Below are 19,058 nucleotides of genomic sequence, written 5' to 3'. Positions count from 1 at the left end.
GTTCAGTAGATCAGATGTGATGATGCGTCCAATAACATATCATTCATTATCTTCCATGTACTAAATCGAAAGTCTTTTTAATATAATATAGTAGTAGGATAGGATTACCCAGATACTGCAGTGTTATAAAAATAGCATGATTTTTTCAAATTCAAATTCATTTCCACAGTTTAAAGAGTTATTGTTAATTCCAATGTTAGTTAGGCTATTGATTAGCAGTCCATGAGCAGAAATCATTTTTGAGGTTACCGAATTGAATGTTTGCGTTTTCTAAAACTCCTAGAATTATATTATCATTTGATGCTTTTTATGATATCATAAGATACCACATTTTAATCTCATTTGATAGGCGAATAAGCAAAACTTACGCTACTGGGATGAAGAAATCCTTCGAATTTATATTTATTCATGAAATATCGAAAAACCACGAATTATTGATAAAATTAATGCCTTACTCCTCGACATATTATGTGCAAGAGCTGCTAAAAACGTCAGTGGTTGTTTTCAACATGCTAATGGCCGCCATCTTCAGGACATTAGTTTCAAAACCTAATGAATATATAATATGTGCAGATTCGCCGTTTTAGAAAATAAAAAACTTTTTCTCTATCTATCCTGTCACTGCTTAATCGGTTCTGCCGCTCTCTGTATTTATACTAATTTTATTATCCAGTGTTCATTGCTATTTTCTTAAGCGTCTCTCTTTTTTCAGCTCTTCATAGGTTGTACTGCCTTCTCTTTATGGCTTAACTGAGAATACCCGCAACTTGTCTAGAAAACCTGAAAGCTGTTCCAATAGTCAATGAAGAAACAATGAGTCAATCCACAAAGAAAACAATTTATTGTGGACAATATTATCATTTTGACATAATATCTTGGGTGGCTTTTCATTTTTAAATTATTTTTAGTTGTCATATTAACTTTGAGCAAATCGCTGACTTTATTTTATGCACTGGACCACATCACTTAAAATTCAAAATTATCTGAAATAATGGATATTGTATTGTTGGATTATATTTAGAATCTATTGTCATGTTTTTTTTAGTACTCGAAATATTATAGTTAAAGTAAATTAATAGGAATTGGGCAAAAATTGCTTGGTGTTAATAAGTTAGAATTTAAGTTTTCAACTAAATGGCAATTTTGTTGTGTTTTGTTATGATGAAGGTTCTCAAAGTTTTCAGTTCTTATGATAATGTTCTCAATATTCTCGTAATTATCTTTAATGACATTTTATGATTTCAAGAAGTGATGTTATTATATTGAATATTGATTTAGAATTAAAAAAATATGTGTTATAGATTTAAGAATTTAATAATAATAGTTTAAAATATATCTAAAACAGTTGAATATATTGGGAGAATTATCCAATATAATGAAGTTTTTATTTTCTTCTGTTGTTGCTTAATGTGTATATTTCATCAACATGATCTTATATTATATCCATATCAGGATTAACTCACATTAAGTGATTTAGCTTGTATGGCTATCAAGAAATAAATTTTTTTCCTAATTTATATAAAACATGAAATATATTATCTTGAAGTGAAATATTATTTTTGTTGAGGAAATTACACAATTGCCAACTATGAAAGCTGAGCAATGAGCTATTTGATCTCAATGACTATTATTTTTCATTTCAACATTTGATTGCACACTGAAAAAAAAACAATAAAACAATAACTGCTGAGTAAAAATAGATTCATAAAATACATTTGCGGAAGATATATATCTTCTGTAATAATTGAGAATTTTTCTCATGCTCTATTCAAATTGACGTTTGAATATTTGTCTAATCATTAAACTTTTTATACAATGACAATAATTATTACTCTTGAGGGTTTTTTCATCGCTACTCAGATTTAAAATTGATGTGATGATTATTTCATTGAAATTGATGATGATCATTTCATCGACTTACCCTTACACTTTCCATAGAGCTACGATTAATAAAATACACCGGTTGATTGATATTTTCAGATCCTATAATTTACATATCTCAACGTTATAAACATTGATAATTTCTCGTATTTTCCCTCCATTTTTAGAAATCATCTACGAACACTTCTACCAAGTGTGTTTCAAAAATTAAAATAGTATAATTACGTTATTCTCAAAAATCAGAATTACACACCTTTATTCTAGAAAAGAAATCCTTGAGGCCATAAACATTCAAATCATTGACAACTCGTACCAACCCTCATTAGTCACTGACATTTTCTTATAAATATGGCGCTTATAATGAGTTTTTTATTTCTCATTTAGGCCTATTGTAAACTCTTGGGATCCTCTTGAAACTAAAGTTCCTTATAAAATAATTTCTGGTTTCTCCAGAATAGCACAAAATTACCATTGGTTATCAATATTATTAATGTTAGACATTTTTTCTATTCTAGGCGACAGTGCCTTTCTCGTAAATCGAAATCAGCTAGAAAAATGAATATTTGCTGAGAATGTGTATCAACACATAACGTTGATGAGTTATTTATTGATTCCCGCAGCATCACTGGGAAATCTGCAATTTGTAAAGAGGTCTGTGTTTTTGAATTGAAGAATCAATTTTCTATAATAAATTTTATAGAAAAGCTTTACCAATTTTTGTGATATATTGAATAGTGTTTACAAATTAACTCAAATATTATATTACCTATTTGTCCCTGAGGTGATGGTGTTGAGCTTTATAGTGGTCCCTGAATTAATCAACAATTGCCTACATAATTGTGTTTTCTAATAGCTTCAATAATCAGTATTTGAAATAGTTCAACTGATTTCTCCTCACACTTGATAAATTCTGGGAACTTGTCTGCTTAATGGGAACATGTAAGATGTAATAATACTGTATTGGGTCTCTATTTAGTTCAACGGGTTTCGACCTATTTAAATATATTTTGTAAAATGTAAAAAGTATTCCTTTCAATATGGTACCATTATAAAAAAATATGTATTGCTCTGTCCATTTTCTTCAGTTAAGAATAGTCATATAATTAATCGTTTTTATATTCAAAGACATGAATATGAAATTTATGTAAAAAATATCACACACTATTGTTTTTAGAAATGTATATTTGTATTGTTACGCTATATAAATCAAATGAATTTATTCAGTTTGTAACATTATCATTGCTGATCCCTATCTACGGAAACCTTGCTGAAACCTACGGATTTCTGTCATTAGTAGCCTAATTCTATAGAATTATACGCCACACTCAAAATTGCTAAAGTGATCCTAGAGTTGCCGCTTAGGAACTGGTCTGATTTTGTGTTTTGAGCATTCGCAGAGTTTCTAGAATGAGATTTTCTAGAACTTATTGGCACACTTTGTTTTTATCAAAACTTTGAAGCTTCAGTAGGCCTAAGGTATTTTTTTCTAATTCGAATAGGATCCTTAATGAAACCTACTTTCATTTTATCACTCTAAAAGAAATATTGAGCTGTTTCCATAATTTTTAACATCTCTGTATATGATTTTAAGATCATCAATTGTTTGATCATTCCTTGTCAATTTGACCACAACAGTGCTCTTACTATAGGCCTACCAAATATTTCGGTCATATTATAATCTGAACTAATCATTTCTTCCAGAATACTCAATTGATCATACTAGTAATTACTGAATCATGAAATTTATTAACAGATAATCGAATTACATTTTCACAATGAACTTATAATGTATTTGATTATGGAAAAAATCATGTAGACGAAATTAAGGAACTCAACGTTTATTGACTACTATTACTATTTACTGTTTGATCAATCCTTGGCAATTTGACCACAACAATACTCTTACTCTAACTTACAGTGCTATAAGGTCTACTGAATATTTCAGTCATATTATCATCTTAACTAATCATATCTTGTATGATTATCTTATTATCATATACATCTTATAATCAGTGATAGTAGTTTTAATTTTTCTGCTCAAAAATTTCAAGTTTATTTCAATATTATTGAAACTTTCGGATTGTTTAGTGTTATTTCCGGGTCTTATCAACCCTTCAAAATTCATCAGTCATATCTCGAATACGTATTCTGAGTGTTAATCTTTGGTGAAAACAGAAATTTTAAACTTAACCTCACTTTGGACTATTTATGTGCCAAAATCAAGGAATTGAAGAAGTTTTGGGCAATTGCCTGTTTCTCTTTCCAAATATCGTGTTTGTGAATGTTCTAATAAATCTTCTATAATACTCAATTGATCATACAAATAATTACTCAATTATGAAATTTATTAAAAGATAATCGAATTACATTTTCACAATGAACTTATAATGTATTTGGTTATGGAAAAAATCATGTAGAACTTTCACAATGAACTTATAATGTATTTGATTATGGAAAAAATCATGTAGACGAAATTAAGGAACTCAACGTTTATTGACTACTATTACTATTTACTGTTTGATCAATCCTTGGCAATTTGACCACAACAGTGCTCTTACTCTAACTTACAGTGCTATTTGGCCTACTGAATATTTCAGTCATATTATCATCTTAACTAATCATATCTTGTATGATTATCTTATTATCATATACATCTTATAATCAGTGATAGTAGTTTTAATTTTTCTGCTCAAAAATTTCAAGTTTATTTCAATATTATTGAAACTTTCGGATTGTTTAGTGTTATTTCCGGGTCTTATCAACCCTTCAAAATTCATCAGTCATATCTCGAATACGTATTCTGAGTGTTAATCTTTGGTGAAAACAGAAATTTTAAACTTAACCTCACTTTGGACTATTTATGTGCCAAAATCAAGGAATTGAAGAAGTTTTGGGCAATTGCCTGTTTCTCTTTCCAAATATCGTGTTTGTGAATGTTCTAATAAATCTTCTAGAATACTCAATTGATCATACTAGTAATTACTGAATTATGAAATTTATCAACAGATAATCGAATTAGATTTTCACAATGAACTTATAATGTATTTGGTTATGGAAAAAATCATGTAGAACTTTCACAATGAAATTATAATGTATTTGATTATGGAAAAAATCATGTAGACGAAATTAAGGAACTCAACGTTTATTGACTACTATTACTATTTACTGTTTGGCAATCCTTGGCAATTTGACAACAACAGTGCTCTTACTCTAACCTACAGTGCTATTTGGCCTACTGAATATTTCAGTCATATTATCATCTTATCTAATCATTTCTTCTATAATACTCAATTGATCATACAAATAATTACTGAATTATGAAATTTATTAATAGATAATCGAATTACATTTTCACAATGAACTTATAATGATTATGGAAAAAAATCATGTAGAATTTTCACAATGAACTTATAGGGCCGGTTTCCGAGCTCGGGATTTGTCCTAGACTTTAAACAGCTGAAGTCAGAAAATTGGCTTTCCGAAACGGGGCGTAGTCGCAGTCATTGTCACGTTTGAATTAAATTTCATAAAACTAGAAAATTAAACACAAAATAAAATAAAGTGTAAAGTTTCAGATATTTTGAATTATTTAGAAATGTTTAATTTCGTCAAGGAAACTCGTTTCAAATTAAAGAAATGAGAAAATAAAAACTGCGACTAATTTTGGAAAGCTAATTTTCTGACTCTAGCTGTTTAAAGTCAAGGACTTAACTAAATCCCGAGCTCGGAAACCGGCCCATAATGTATTTGATTATTGAAAATTATTATGAAAATCATGTAGACAAAATAAAGGAACTCAACTTTTATCGACTACTATTACTAGTATCGACTACTTCATCGACTACTACTATGTATTCGATTAAGGAAAAAATCATGTAGGCTAAATTTAGGAACTCATTTAACATTATACCAAAATCAAAAACAATTAACTAATACAAATCATAATTTGTATTGTCTTTATTCTTTAGGGCTACCTACTTTTAATATAAATAGAAATATAAATCTCACTACCCTTTTAAATTATTTTGTCACAACATGTTGAGGACATTGTCCGAACTGGGCTAGCAGTGAGGCAGAAAGCGGTTTCTCTTTAGCGCAACTTTTTAGAAGAGGAAGAGAATTACAATCGCATGATAATTATTTATAGAATGAACAAACGAACATCGACCTGGCCTGGCCTGGTCTCACTTCTCACTGGCCCTGGCCTCATTAGGCTAGTTCGGACAATGTCCGAAACATGTTGTCACACAATCATTTAAAACGGTACTGAGATATCCTGACTACTATATTCAATAAAATTTATTTTTATTAGAGTAGAATAATTTAATTTAATAAATAATTTATGGCCTACTATAATTTTCATCAGTCTTCTCATAAGTCTGTAAGTTCCAGCTCATCAGTATATTATTATAATAACTTATAAATCAAAATCACAAATAATTGACTATAATATAATGCTAATCATTATTGGTATTCTTGATATTGAAAAACTGGCAGAAAACGCTCTAGAAGCGAAATACAAATATTATATGATAAATTATTCCTCATTTATAAAATTTAGCCTACATCGATACCATAACAATATTATATTATGTATATTAATAATGTTATAACAAAATCACAAATGATTGATCAATGCTACTACTAAATACTAAATTTGTGTAATTTCCAAATCAATAGAACATATTGTAAAAGAACTGGAAGAAAAGATAATTACAATTGCATGAGAAATTATTTATAAAATGAACAATCATACACCACCTGGTCTCACTTTTCACTGGCCTCACTAGGGTAACCTTTGATGGTAACACAACGATGGGATAACCCTGTCAGTAGCCCTGACTTGAATTAAATTTTTAATTTCATTCCATTTTATTTCTATAATATGTCCATTGTAACATATTAATATATAAAGCTACAAATAATTGACGAATGTCCCCCCCATCCCTATCACGCTTCCTTTATTTCTTCTTTCCTTGTTTGCGCTTTCCTCTCTTTTCCTTTAGCTTCTCGATGCGTTTAGCAATGACTTGTTGCATTGCGGGGGTAGGATTCAGTAACGCAGGATCAGGTCGATTTCTAAACAACCAATCAAACAACACAGTTATTATTAAATATTTCAAGATGAAATCGCAAGCAGCCATTTAAAGCATTTCAAAGTTATGTCCACAAATGAAATAAAAAATTCAATTTGTAGCTAAAGGGACGGTAGATCATCTATGATAGATAAAATATTATACCATGCTTGTCTAATGTGATGTATATTGCAATATTCTACTGTATAACAGCAGCTAACCAACTGGATTACAAGGAGATAACGCTTTGTTGGAAAATGTTAATATCAAATACTGCAGTATATTCTATTTAACATTGAAAACATCTAAAATTGGCAGTTTTACTGTTGATTCCGGCGGTACACAAAAAATATTTTGTACCCATAATAGTTAAGAATCAATGTATGGTATCTTTTAGGGCTTTCCAATATTCAAGATAATTTTATTTAAAAAATGAGAAATATAAATAGACCAGATATATATATATATATATATATATATATATATATATATAAATCTCCGTGCGTACTCTGTGGTCACACGACCGTTGGATTCAAAACTGTTGTAGTCTTCTCGGTTGAGAAAGGAGACACAGTCTCCGAAAATTTCCCCCATTTCTAATGTAAGTTTTTAAGTGTTTTCAATCTATATTGTGTCTCCTGTTTTAATTTAAATATATATATGAAAGTTTCTAATATAAAAACAGGAGACACAAGACATAAATAGATTGAAAACACTTAAAAACTTACATTAGAAATGGGGGAAATTTTCGGTTTTTCTGCAGTCTGCTCGGATGAGAAAGGAGACTCAGTCTCCGAAAATTTCCCCCATTTCTAATGTAAGTTTTTAAGTGTTTTCAATCTATTTATGTCTTGTGTCTCCTGGTTTTATATTACAAACTTTAAAGTGTCTTCTGTTATGTGATGTATATATATATATATATATATATATATATATATATATATATATATATATATATATTAATCAATAATTATTAAAATGTGTTAATAATGAAACTAATAGTCTATTATACTCATGAAAATATAATCATATTCATATCATTAATATTCATTTGAACACACACACACACACACACACACACACACACACACACAAACACACACATGATACAATATAACATTACAAATATACATGCAAATAGATTGACATCAATCATAATATACCAATCAAGAACTGTGGTGCAAAAATAGGGGGATGATTGAACGTTTTTCCATCTATGGTTATCCATGCACAGGGAATACCTTCAATCCTTGAGAGGGTAAAAAAGGTATCGGGAAAATGAAGAGAAGATAGATATGATAGGATGGGATGAAGGAAGGTAATGATGAGATGAGAACAGTGAATAGGACCAGGTAGGAGAACATTATTTTAAAAACTAGAGGTTTTACTAAGCATTAAAGAATACAGAAGTATCAGCAAGCAAGCACATAAGCTGGAAGAGTACTCTTAATTATGGCTTCTCAAGGATACAAAAAATAATTGCTCTATCCAAGTGTTTATATGATATTATACTTTTTTAGCTATTTTGTCACAGAATGATAAGGAATTTTATTTATAACTTTACAGCTCACGTATATAAGTTGTCTTCAGATACTTTCAGTGTAAATACTGAGGATAAAAAATTTATTTTTCAATTCAATTCAATTCAGTTTATTTCCAAAAACATATTACACGAATAAGAAATACAATATACAACATATTTTGGAATCCCCCTACTAGACTATCCATCTGTGTGTAGGGGGGGAGTTCCACTTTATACATAATAAGCTTAATCTGCTCATAGAAGTAAATAATAGAGAATACACTTATATTATGGATGTATTATTAATATTCTGATTATAAAATAGATAATATATGTGCTGATGTATATTTAAGAATGAGTATGTAGGAATATGTATGTAGGAATAAGTATACTTAATACCTTGATTGATAAAAGAATAAATAAAGAAGAAATAACAATATTTTTTTGAAGACCGCAGTGGCAGGGATTCCAGAAATTCTCAGAAGAGAGAATGAAAAAAAAGCATAAACCAGAAAGGCAAAACAGTCAAATCGGTTATATCAATGATAAAATAAATACCAATCAATTGTCTGGAAACCTTGAAGTCGTGTTGGTCATCAAGCATAACGAGATTGGAGTAGTTCTTCTGAAGCTTCCCAACCAATCTGGTACAGCCACCTGTCCACCCTCTTCCTAAACACTACCAAACTAAATGCCTCTGCTTCCCTAATCACCCCTGGCACATTTCTGTACAAGACATGGGCCAGGTATGAAGGATTTGTCAATTCAGAGCCGTGAGTCAGCTGAGGTATCTCAAAGCTGTAATTGGATCTGTGGCGAGTTGAGTAGCTATGGTTAACTGTTTCTCCCAGAAGTTCAGTTTTGTATTTTTTATGTGGATCAACAAGGATTTAATAAAAAGTTGTCTAACATTCAGTACGGGAAATTCGATAAACAATTGTCTTGTTGGGTATCTAAAGTCTCTCTTTAAAATTGTTTTTATAATTGATCTTTGGGTGACTGCGAGAGGCTCAATGACTGAGGAGGAAGCCCCTCCCCAAGCTAGAATTCCATATAGTATTATAGATTGGACATAGGCAAAGTAAACTACTTTGCACTGATCCACACTCAGAACATTACTAAGCTCTGAAAATGCGTGAAGCAGCTTTCTGAGCCTATTCTTAGCACACTGGACATGTTGTACCCAACTCATCTTGGAATCCAAGACAACGCCCAGGTATTTGTAATGATCAACGCGCTCAATCATACTACAATTACATCCAGCAGACCTGGGATTATTACAAGAATGCATCGTTAGTATTAGAGAGCCTGGATCAGCTTGATTTCTTGTAACTATTGGCATAAACTTCGTTTTTTCCACATTTACTGTAAGGCTATTGTGATCAAACCAGTTCTTTATTTTTGACAAATCAATTGAAGCACTCATGTAGGCCTCCTCCCAAGTGCTCCCAGTAGACACTAGTGCTGTGTCATCAGCAAACAGATATAACTCACCTTCAACTACTAATTTTGACAGATTGTTGATTTTAGGTGGGTCTCAGGTTTTATAGGCTGTTAGCATGTTAGCAGTGTTATTTGTACAAGGAAAATTAATAAGCTCAATATATATATTACTTCACTCAATTGTGAGAGCACAGAGTTCTTCAAAAGAAAACTGGTGGGTAAAAATCTAGGTTTATTTAGAATTGTTTTGATATATTGTTTCATACATTTTTGGCCTATGAAGACTGAAGAGTTCGTATAAATGTGAATTATCACAGCCTCCCAATACGGTCAGTCATTCCATATCAAATTAAAGACTGAACTAGTGCAAGTACACCATCTTTAACTGTCAAGTTCTTAGGTTTTTTATTGACAGCAAACTCATGGCAACCACATATGAGTATTATAGATGTTACTCCAAAATTATCCACATTGGTATAATTTGCTTGTTGAGAAATTTGATAAGCTAAGTCCCTAAGACATTTATGTGAGATCTGCATATTTTGTTTTTTTTTTAGAGCATCATCTTGTATGGGCTCTGGGCACTCTGGGGTAATAGTCCACATCATGTTAACGATATTTTGTTACGGTGATTCGAAAAAGGCTATAAGGATAACAAAATCTGAAAGACTGGCTCTATGTAAAACCTTACTTTCTGAAATTGGTATACTGTAAATTGGTACGGTACTGTAATAAATTTGTAAATTTTTACTGTTCTTGTGTATATAAAAAATAACTCCTGCAATTATCAGCTAAGAAGGAATATAAATTCTCACAATACTAGGGGTAACGTATTTATTTATACATCTTTCTGTATTGATACACGTTTATGTATCAATGTAATGTATGTTGTTGGAGTTAGAATGCTCAATAAATTGCCACAAAAACATTCCTAATATATATTTGATAAAAAGCTACAAAGTTGGTTGATAAAAAATACTTTAATTCTTCATGTTATCGGTTGACGTTTGTTGATGTTGAAGTTTCCTAAACTGCATTTTAAGAGAAATTGGTAAAAGTTTTCTCTTTTCTGTGGTAGAAGTAAAAAGTGATAGGAGGAACCTTGTATAATGAATATACATTTATAGCTTTTGTTTGATGGATTGATTTTTAAACATGCTGTAATACGTTATACTATCCACAATACATTAGTTTTTCAAGAGCAAGTTGAGTTCACTTATAAACCATTACGAGCAATATAAGTAACCTAGGCTATTATTCAATCACAAATTCATATGTAATCATGCAGAATAAAGGCAGTAACAGATACAAAAAGTAAAAGATAATATTGAGCTCGCGGCAGTAACAGATACAAAAAGTGAGATAATATTGAGCTCACAACTAACTAGTGACTTTCACCAAAGAGAATTTAATTAAAGGATCCACTAAAATGAGGACAATCAAACAAAATCCGAGAAAAGCAAAGTGCCGGTATGGGTAGTGGAAAGTACAAAAGTTGAAGGATGAACCTTTATAGAACAGACCCAGAGGACAGATAGTTGTGACCTCTTCTCATGTCCTTACCCGAAAGGTATACGGTAGCTCACTATAAAAAATGCAAATTTAATAAAATAAAATTTAATTTATATTGAAAAATATACTCACTTATTCTAGCACAACATACTAACATTAATGAGGTAAGAGGGCAAAAACTCTCTCACGCCACACATCTACCTACAGACAATAGGCCTAACAAAGAAAAAACACACTTTTAAACTTGGGGAGATGGGGAGCCTCGAAACATAATATGCCTCGTAATATTGTTGTAAATAAATAAACATAGAAATACTACAATACTGTACAAATACTTTCACCGTTACCGTTTTTGTTTTGAACACAATACTTTCTATACCTGCGGTACGGCATGGGAAATATTAATTGAATAAAATGTCATGGTCTGAATAATTATAACCTACAAGATGTTGTCAATGTGTTGTCAATTGGTATAATAGATTGCTTTTACTACTTACATCATCAACGCTTTACTCAATTGTGTCAGTTTCCTAGCTCTTCTTTCTGGATCGCTGGCAATAATCGATTGCCAATCGACCTTCACCTGCATTGACGCCGGATTCAAACGAGTAGAACGACGCAACGGTCTAAAAAATTAATTCTGATTATAATTATCGTTTACAACAAATTTGAAAACAGTGTTATAATTATAAAAAAGAGACTACTAAACTAGATTAGATGGTGAGTGTTATTAAGAACAAACGTTTACAGTAATACTCAACAATTTATTATCCGATAGCGTTATGTTGAGTAATATAATTATGATATTTTAATAAAATAAACAACAATTACTAGTTTACAAGATATTAAATGAGAGTGTTATTGATTTTATTATCAAACCATGTAAACATGTGTGACCTCAGAAAAGCGTTCGATATTGTTGACCACAGTATATTGTTGTCGAAACTTTCTTACTATGGTGTTGGGGGTTCAGTTAATTGGCTTTTGATGTCTTATTTGACGGATCGCAAGCAGACAGTTTGTGTGGATGGTTGTTTTCCTCGTGCGCGTGATATAGAGTATGGGGTTCCACAGGGCTCGGTACTCGGCCCGTTATTGTTTATCATAATGGTGAATGATATTTCTTTATGCATGGAAAACCAGATTGTAAGCTAGGCCGATGACACATCATTGTTCTCCAGTAATGTTGATTTGGAATTGCTGAGGACCCAGATGAGCAGTGCCTATCAGAATGTATCGGCTTGGTTCCAGGCTAACTACCTTTCTTTGAATGAAGCGAAAACGCAGACAATGATTTTTAATCTGAGAAACGTGACGAATGAAATTGAAACCGTTAAACTCCTTGATATAATGTTGGATACCAAGCTAACTTGGACAAGTCACATTGATTGGGTGTGTGGACGACTCAGCAGGGTGGTGTTTCTGTTAAGACGACTGAAAAATCTTGTTCCTCATCAGTATTTGAAGACTTCATACTTTGGATTTTTCCAGAGTGTAATGATGTATGGGCTTATTCTCTGGGGTGGGGCAGCTAATGTGGGAAGAATTCTATTACTCCAGAAAAAAGTACTGAGAATGATGACTGGTTCAGACTAATATGCGCATTGTCGTCCTCTTTTTAAATAACAACATAATTATTATGACAGTGTTCAGTTTGTATGTTATGCTCCTTTTGATAAAAGTAAAAAATGAGTTGCATACTTTGAAGAGTAGATCAGAAATGCATAGGCACGACACTAAACAGAGTAATTATTTGGATGTTCCCTATGTAAGATTGAGAAAGTTGCAGTGTCAATCTGATGTTCTATCAATAAGAGCTTTCAATAGATTACCGTTGTGCTCCAGGAATCTGAGTATATCTGTTTTCAAAACAAATGTGAAAAGGATGCTTTTAGAGAACCCACTGTACAGTGTTGGAGAGTTCTTTGATCTCCCTTGTGATATTGTAAATAATTTCTTCCAAGCTGACTGATATATTAATTTATATAATTACGAGAATTGTTATGTTATTGATTGATGTTTATAGGTATGTTGTAACCTGTATTTTCTTATATATTGGGATGTTTATATGTGACATGGCCCACTGTACTATTTTAAGTATTTATCGGCTAATAAAAATATTTCTATTTCTATTTCTAAAACAATAAATAGGGCTACTCGTTTTGCATTGTCTGTGGTCGCTCAAGAATAGGAAAACTGTACCAAAAACCATCATCTGAAACTTTACCTACTCTAATTTACACATTGGAGATCTAATCGCTTATTACATTTAATAATTAAATCAACGACTAAATCTCCAACTCGCAAAATGAAATTTCAAATTACATTCAATAAAAATTAGATTGGTTTTGATGTCATGTATGACATCAGGCATCCCATGATGGAGCTAATATTTGGTTTAATCAATGTACATTTTTTGCATTGATTCTCTTACTAGATAACTAACATTTAAGGGTTGTTGAGCAGAGTCCTAATTGAGGTGGTAAATGTTTACCCTAATCAAAACATTAAAAAGTATAGTTATAAAGATCAATATTTGAGTTACTGGTTAGAAAATCCCTCAATTATATCATATACTAGCCGTCAGGCTCGCTTCGCTCGCCATATCCGTCTAGCCAGGGGGCTCCGCCCCGACTGGATCGTCCAAAAATGAGATCAGCGGGCTCGCTACGCTCGCCTGCATTTTTCATTTGAGCATGCTTCATTCCATCAGAAAGTCAAAGTACTGAGAAAACGCAGAAAAGCTGAGAAAAACACTGATTTTGGGCGTGTCTTTGATGAAATATTAAAGTCACCTCATCACAAAATTTTTAGACCCTAGCTAAACCTCTGTACGGAATTTGAACATTTTCTGTCTATTACTTGATGAAAGAACTGAGAAAACGCAAAAAACGCTAATTTTGGGCGTATCTTTGGCGTTATTTCAAATTCCTTCTAACACAATATTATTAGACCCTAGCTGAGCTTCTGTACTAAATTTGAACAATTTCTGTTCATTTGTTCTCGATAATAAAATCTGAGAAAAAGAAAAAACGCTGGAAAAACGCTAATTTTGGGCGTATCTTTGACGTTATTGCAAACTCTTTCTAACACAACATTATTACACCCTAGCTGAGCTTCTGTACTTAATTTGAACATTTTCTGTTCATTTGTTCTCGATAAAGCTGAGAAAACTTTAAAAAACGTTGGAAAACGCAGATTTTGGGCGTATCTTTGGAAATTTTTCCAAATCTGTTCTTAGTGCGCCTCTAAAGGGCCAACTGAACATATCTACCAAATTTGAACGTTTTTGGTCCGGTAGATTTTTAGTTCTGCGAGTGAGTGAGTCAGTCAGTCAGTGAGTGAGTGCCATTTCGCTTTTATACATATAGATTGAACAAAATTTGCCAAAAACATTATACTGTGTAGCACTACATGACTGCTTCGCAGACCATTCTACTGTATTGGAATGGAAATTTCTGTACTCTATTCTTAATGATAAAATGAATAAAAAATTTAATTTAATCATTATGTTTTGAAACTAAATTATTAACAGTTCAGCTAAAAGCTACCTAAGATGTTTAATCACTTGGGAAGTAATAAAGTTGCGCAACTATAAGAAAAGTTTGCACACAGTAGTCATTACCTGAAATTATTCTAAAGAGTTATTGTTGAAACTTTTCTGAAAGCTAAAAAAAAAACAGATGAAGAAGTGACCAATCTTGGAAAAATATTAATTAATTCTTAGTGATGGAATTAATGTCTAATTAGATATGCATTATAGGTGGAACATGCTTTCCTTTAAACCATAGTAGTATCTAGCCCTAAATAAATCCCCAATTTTTATCAGTTAGAAGGTCATAATTCTTCAATATCAGAAGACAGAGCTTTTATACAGGTTTCAGATTCGAGGTAGATAGCTGAAACTTGTTGATTTATCAAATCTCCAGAAATATGGGTCACCAATTTTTATGACTTATTTCATTCACTGTACCGCGGTACCCTTTTTCTTTCTTTTCAAAGAGATAAATTTTGACCAATCGTGCCATTTTCAAGTGTCAAATTGACCAATCGTGATATTTTCAAGTGTAAAATTATCATACATCTCTAAAAATAATACTGGTATATATAAAGATTATCGAAGTATCAACTTTGATACATACAAGTTTTGATGATCCGGCGCAGCAGCAAATGATGGGGAGAGTTTAGCTTTCTTTGCTGACGGTACCGGTACCGGTGGAATATTTTTTCTCACATTCTTTTTCTGGAATTAAAACATTTAAGATTAGAGTGAAGTTCTTTAATTCAAGAAAAATGACGAAATACTAAACAAGACAAATAAAAAGGCAAGACAAAATAGAACATTTCAATACAAAGCACCTTCTCATACATCTCTACATGTACCATACACATTACCTGTAAGAGTTGCTTATTTGCTTCTGATTGGACAATGTGCCTCTTGTATCAGGGCAATTAGGTAAATATTGACCAAAACAGGCATCGGTTTTGCCTTGTAGAAGGAACTCGGTTTAAAAATTGACTGCTGCCTGAAGTAGCTAGATTACCAAAGCTAAAAATAAAAATAATTGATCCCCCGATTATTTTGAGTTTGAGCTATAGGGCTCTAAGCAAGGGCTAGTAAGCCCTCCCTGATAGCCCGATCACGAACTCTCAAAATGAGCCTTGAAATTGGATTGCCGATCTCTGTAATGGAATTGGAGCTGAACAAAAGTCAGATTAAGAAAATGAATACTTATATTAACAGAAGCTTCTTTTGGAACATGAGGAAATTTTTTCAACCACTAGGTACCGTACTGGAACAAATCCCAGTGAAACGTGTCAACGTGCTTGTTCTTCCAAACCATATAATAACAACAATGTTTGGTCTCATAACTCCATAAATTATACACCACAGTGTTAATTTCTAAAGGATCTTCCATCCTTTCATTTCTTTTCCAAGGTTAATGTCTGGCCGCTCTTCTATTATCCTATATACATTAGGGTGTCTCACGCAAGGTGTAACAACCGAAGACAATCGATTCTACGTGAAATTTTCTACAAAAAGAGACAGACTCCAGTAACATTTTCTTATAATCGACCTTAATTTCGAGATATATCGATTCCTCGATATTTTTGAAAAACGTCAATTAGATCAAACTCACCCCACTTCACGTCTGCAGTGTTTCATCAAGGAGCAATGACGGGTAAATACATAAGAAAACCATAAGCAATTTATAAGTAATTCATAAGAAATTTATAAGCAATTCATAAGCAATTTATAAGTAATTCATAAGTAATTTATGAGCAAATCATAAGCAATCAGTTTGTAAATAAGCGGTTCCTCATAATCATGCATTGAAGATTTTTTAAAGAAAACATTTTGAGAAGAGTTCATAGTCCAACAAGAGTAGAGAATAAGAAAAACTACAGAAATGAACACGATCTCACAAGAAAAAGATAAAGTACAGTTCTAAAGTGTAGAAGAATGAGTCGATGCACAGAATGGAGCAGGCAGGATGCAGAGGGTAACGTACTTTTGGTGTGATAATTGAAGGAGCAAGGGAAACATGATAATTCTCTCCAGGAAGAATAGGAGTGAGCAAATTGAGAAGATGGAGTCAAAGGGTAGATAATTGGTGAGGAGGGACACAGGACCCTAAGTAAGTATGAATTTACCTAAAAGTAAGTATGAGTTTACCTTCATTATTCAATCTTAAATTAAAATGAAAGTAAAGGAATAACTTGCTCATTCAGTTTTGCCAGAGCTATGTGATTGCAGTGTTGGTTAAGAGCTTGTTGGTGCTGCAGGTGGTGAAAGAGCTTGGCCTCACTGGATTTATATGGATGAAGAAGAGGTGGTTGCTGAGAAGAAAAGAAGTGCTATGAATAAAGCTGACGTGGAAAATTTACAATGATGCTATGAGAAAATGATCACAATGTCTATTATATACAGAATGCATTATGGAGAAGTTGTCTGAATAGCAAATAGAAAACTCACCTGAAATCACATCACTTATCACACTTCAAAGGTACGGTACCTAAAGTCAGGTCCATGTTATAATGGCAGTGTACCATTGACAATACTGTTGCTGTCCTTTTCTATCATACAACAAAACAGATAGCGCTATCTCTCTCTAGCTTTGCAATGTTCTCAGTTTGCCAGAATATTTTATTTTTACTTTTGACAGTGACTGTACAAAAGTAAACAATTCATTATCAGTCGCCATTTTTTTTCTTCATTCTATCGAAATACTTGAGTACACAAGTCATATAATTGATTTAAAATGTATTTTTGAAACAATTAAATAGTTTTTAGTCATTACCGTATGAGAAACACAAATTAAAATACCTGAAATGACATTTTAAAAGTTGATAACTAACCATCCTAGACTTCATCCATGCTTCAGTTAGCCTACACTTATAGACCTACTCGTACCGGTATAAATAATATTAAAATGTTATTTTAGAATTATTTCCATTGAAATTACTTATTTAAAATAGGATTTCTATTATTTTTAAAAGAAATTGGAATACCTACCAATAACTTCATTTCTGTTGGTTTAAAATTCAGATTGTTGTATCACAGCTTTTTAAATTAGCCGCCATTTCAGTTTGCATATAAAAAAATCAGATCTTAGTTATGGAAGCAATTTTTTAATCAAATGATGAAAAATATATTTTCTTGATTAATTTGACATTAAATTGATTATGCAATCAAGGAAATGATAATTATTATTAGATCAAATTTAATGGGATGAATTGAGTAACAGCTGTGTACACTCAGTGGCAAAATGGAGAGACTTGGCAAAGTTTTTCTCCTATCTTTCTTCACTGCCATTATAACGTGGACCTCACTATATCTATTCGGTTTCATTGATGAGAGAATGGATACATGACAACTTCTTGATTCCTTGTCGATCAACTCTACATCATTATAGATAATAGTTATGTGTATATCTAGAGTGAAAAGCACCCTCCCTGAGGGAGAAAAAACATTTTTCACTCATGATATACACGACATTTTTCCTCCACCTACATTTTTATAAAAACTTCAAATAAAATAATTTTCAAAAACGTACGTGACCAAACAATGTGTTACAACATAATCTGAAAAGTAAACAGAAACAGCTGGCTTGTAATCACAGTTCTTCGCCGACAGCGCTATCTGTCGGCGAAAGTTGTAACAACAATGGCCGCCACAACTACAGCTATGATGAAGATCCCATTTCAAATTTGATCAGTTAATGAGGAATATTCGTTGGCTGGTATTTTGAATAACATGGGATAAAAATGTTTTTTTTTTTGCATTTTTTAGTATAGTGATATGAAGTTTGTAATAATTTTAGCATACAAACATAAATTTCATTTATTGATCAAATGTCTGGTTGAGGTATTGAATTTAGTTGGTTTAATGACTACTCATTACAATGTAAGTTTTTAAAATAGAGATGCTACCCATGTTATTTAAATGGAGTCACTTTTCCTCCCTAGGGAGTTTTTCTGTTTTTTACTACCGAGAGCGAAAAAGTGACACTTTAGTATTATGTTTCAGGGAGTAAAGTAACTACTTTAGACAGGAGGTGGAGGAAAAATATTTTGTGGTAACGTAGCCTAATTTCAGAAAGCTTGTTTTTCTATTGTTATCA

General features: G+C 31.9%; 2 protein-coding genes across 3 annotated transcripts in view; one reads left to right on the top strand and one right to left on the bottom strand.

Annotated features, from left to right (window-relative positions):
• LOC111045810 (FYVE, RhoGEF and PH domain-containing protein 6) overlaps positions 1-3,100 on the top strand; it is a 47,280-nt gene extending 44,180 nt beyond the window's left edge. For both annotated transcript variants that reach the window (XM_022331283.2, XM_022331285.2), the window contains exon 14: positions 713-3,100. The gene's annotated coding sequence lies outside the window, so the exon portion shown is untranslated. The remainder of the gene's footprint in view (positions 1-712) is intronic.
• Positions 3,101-5,534: 2,434 nt separating this feature from the next.
• LOC111045798 (serine/threonine-protein kinase VRK1-like) overlaps positions 5,535-19,058 on the bottom strand; it is a 53,027-nt gene continuing 39,503 nt past the window's right edge. The window contains exons 10-13 of the mRNA XM_039442077.1: positions 17,155-17,274; positions 15,576-15,676; positions 11,931-12,059; positions 5,535-6,960 (exon numbers count right to left, since the gene is read on the bottom strand). Coding sequence (XP_039298011.1) covers positions 6,843-6,960; positions 11,931-12,059; positions 15,576-15,676; positions 17,155-17,274 — 468 coding nt within the window. The 3' untranslated portion in view covers positions 5,535-6,842. The remainder of the gene's footprint in view (positions 6,961-11,930; positions 12,060-15,575; positions 15,677-17,154; positions 17,275-19,058) is intronic.

This window comes from Nilaparvata lugens, chromosome X (genome assembly GCF_014356525.2).
Source record: "Nilaparvata lugens isolate BPH chromosome X, ASM1435652v1, whole genome shotgun sequence".
In the NCBI taxonomy this organism is placed as follows: Eukaryota; Metazoa; Arthropoda; class Insecta; order Hemiptera; family Delphacidae; genus Nilaparvata; species Nilaparvata lugens.
The sequence above is the reverse complement of the archived record's forward strand: the minus strand, read 5'-3'. Positions and strand labels throughout refer to the sequence as shown.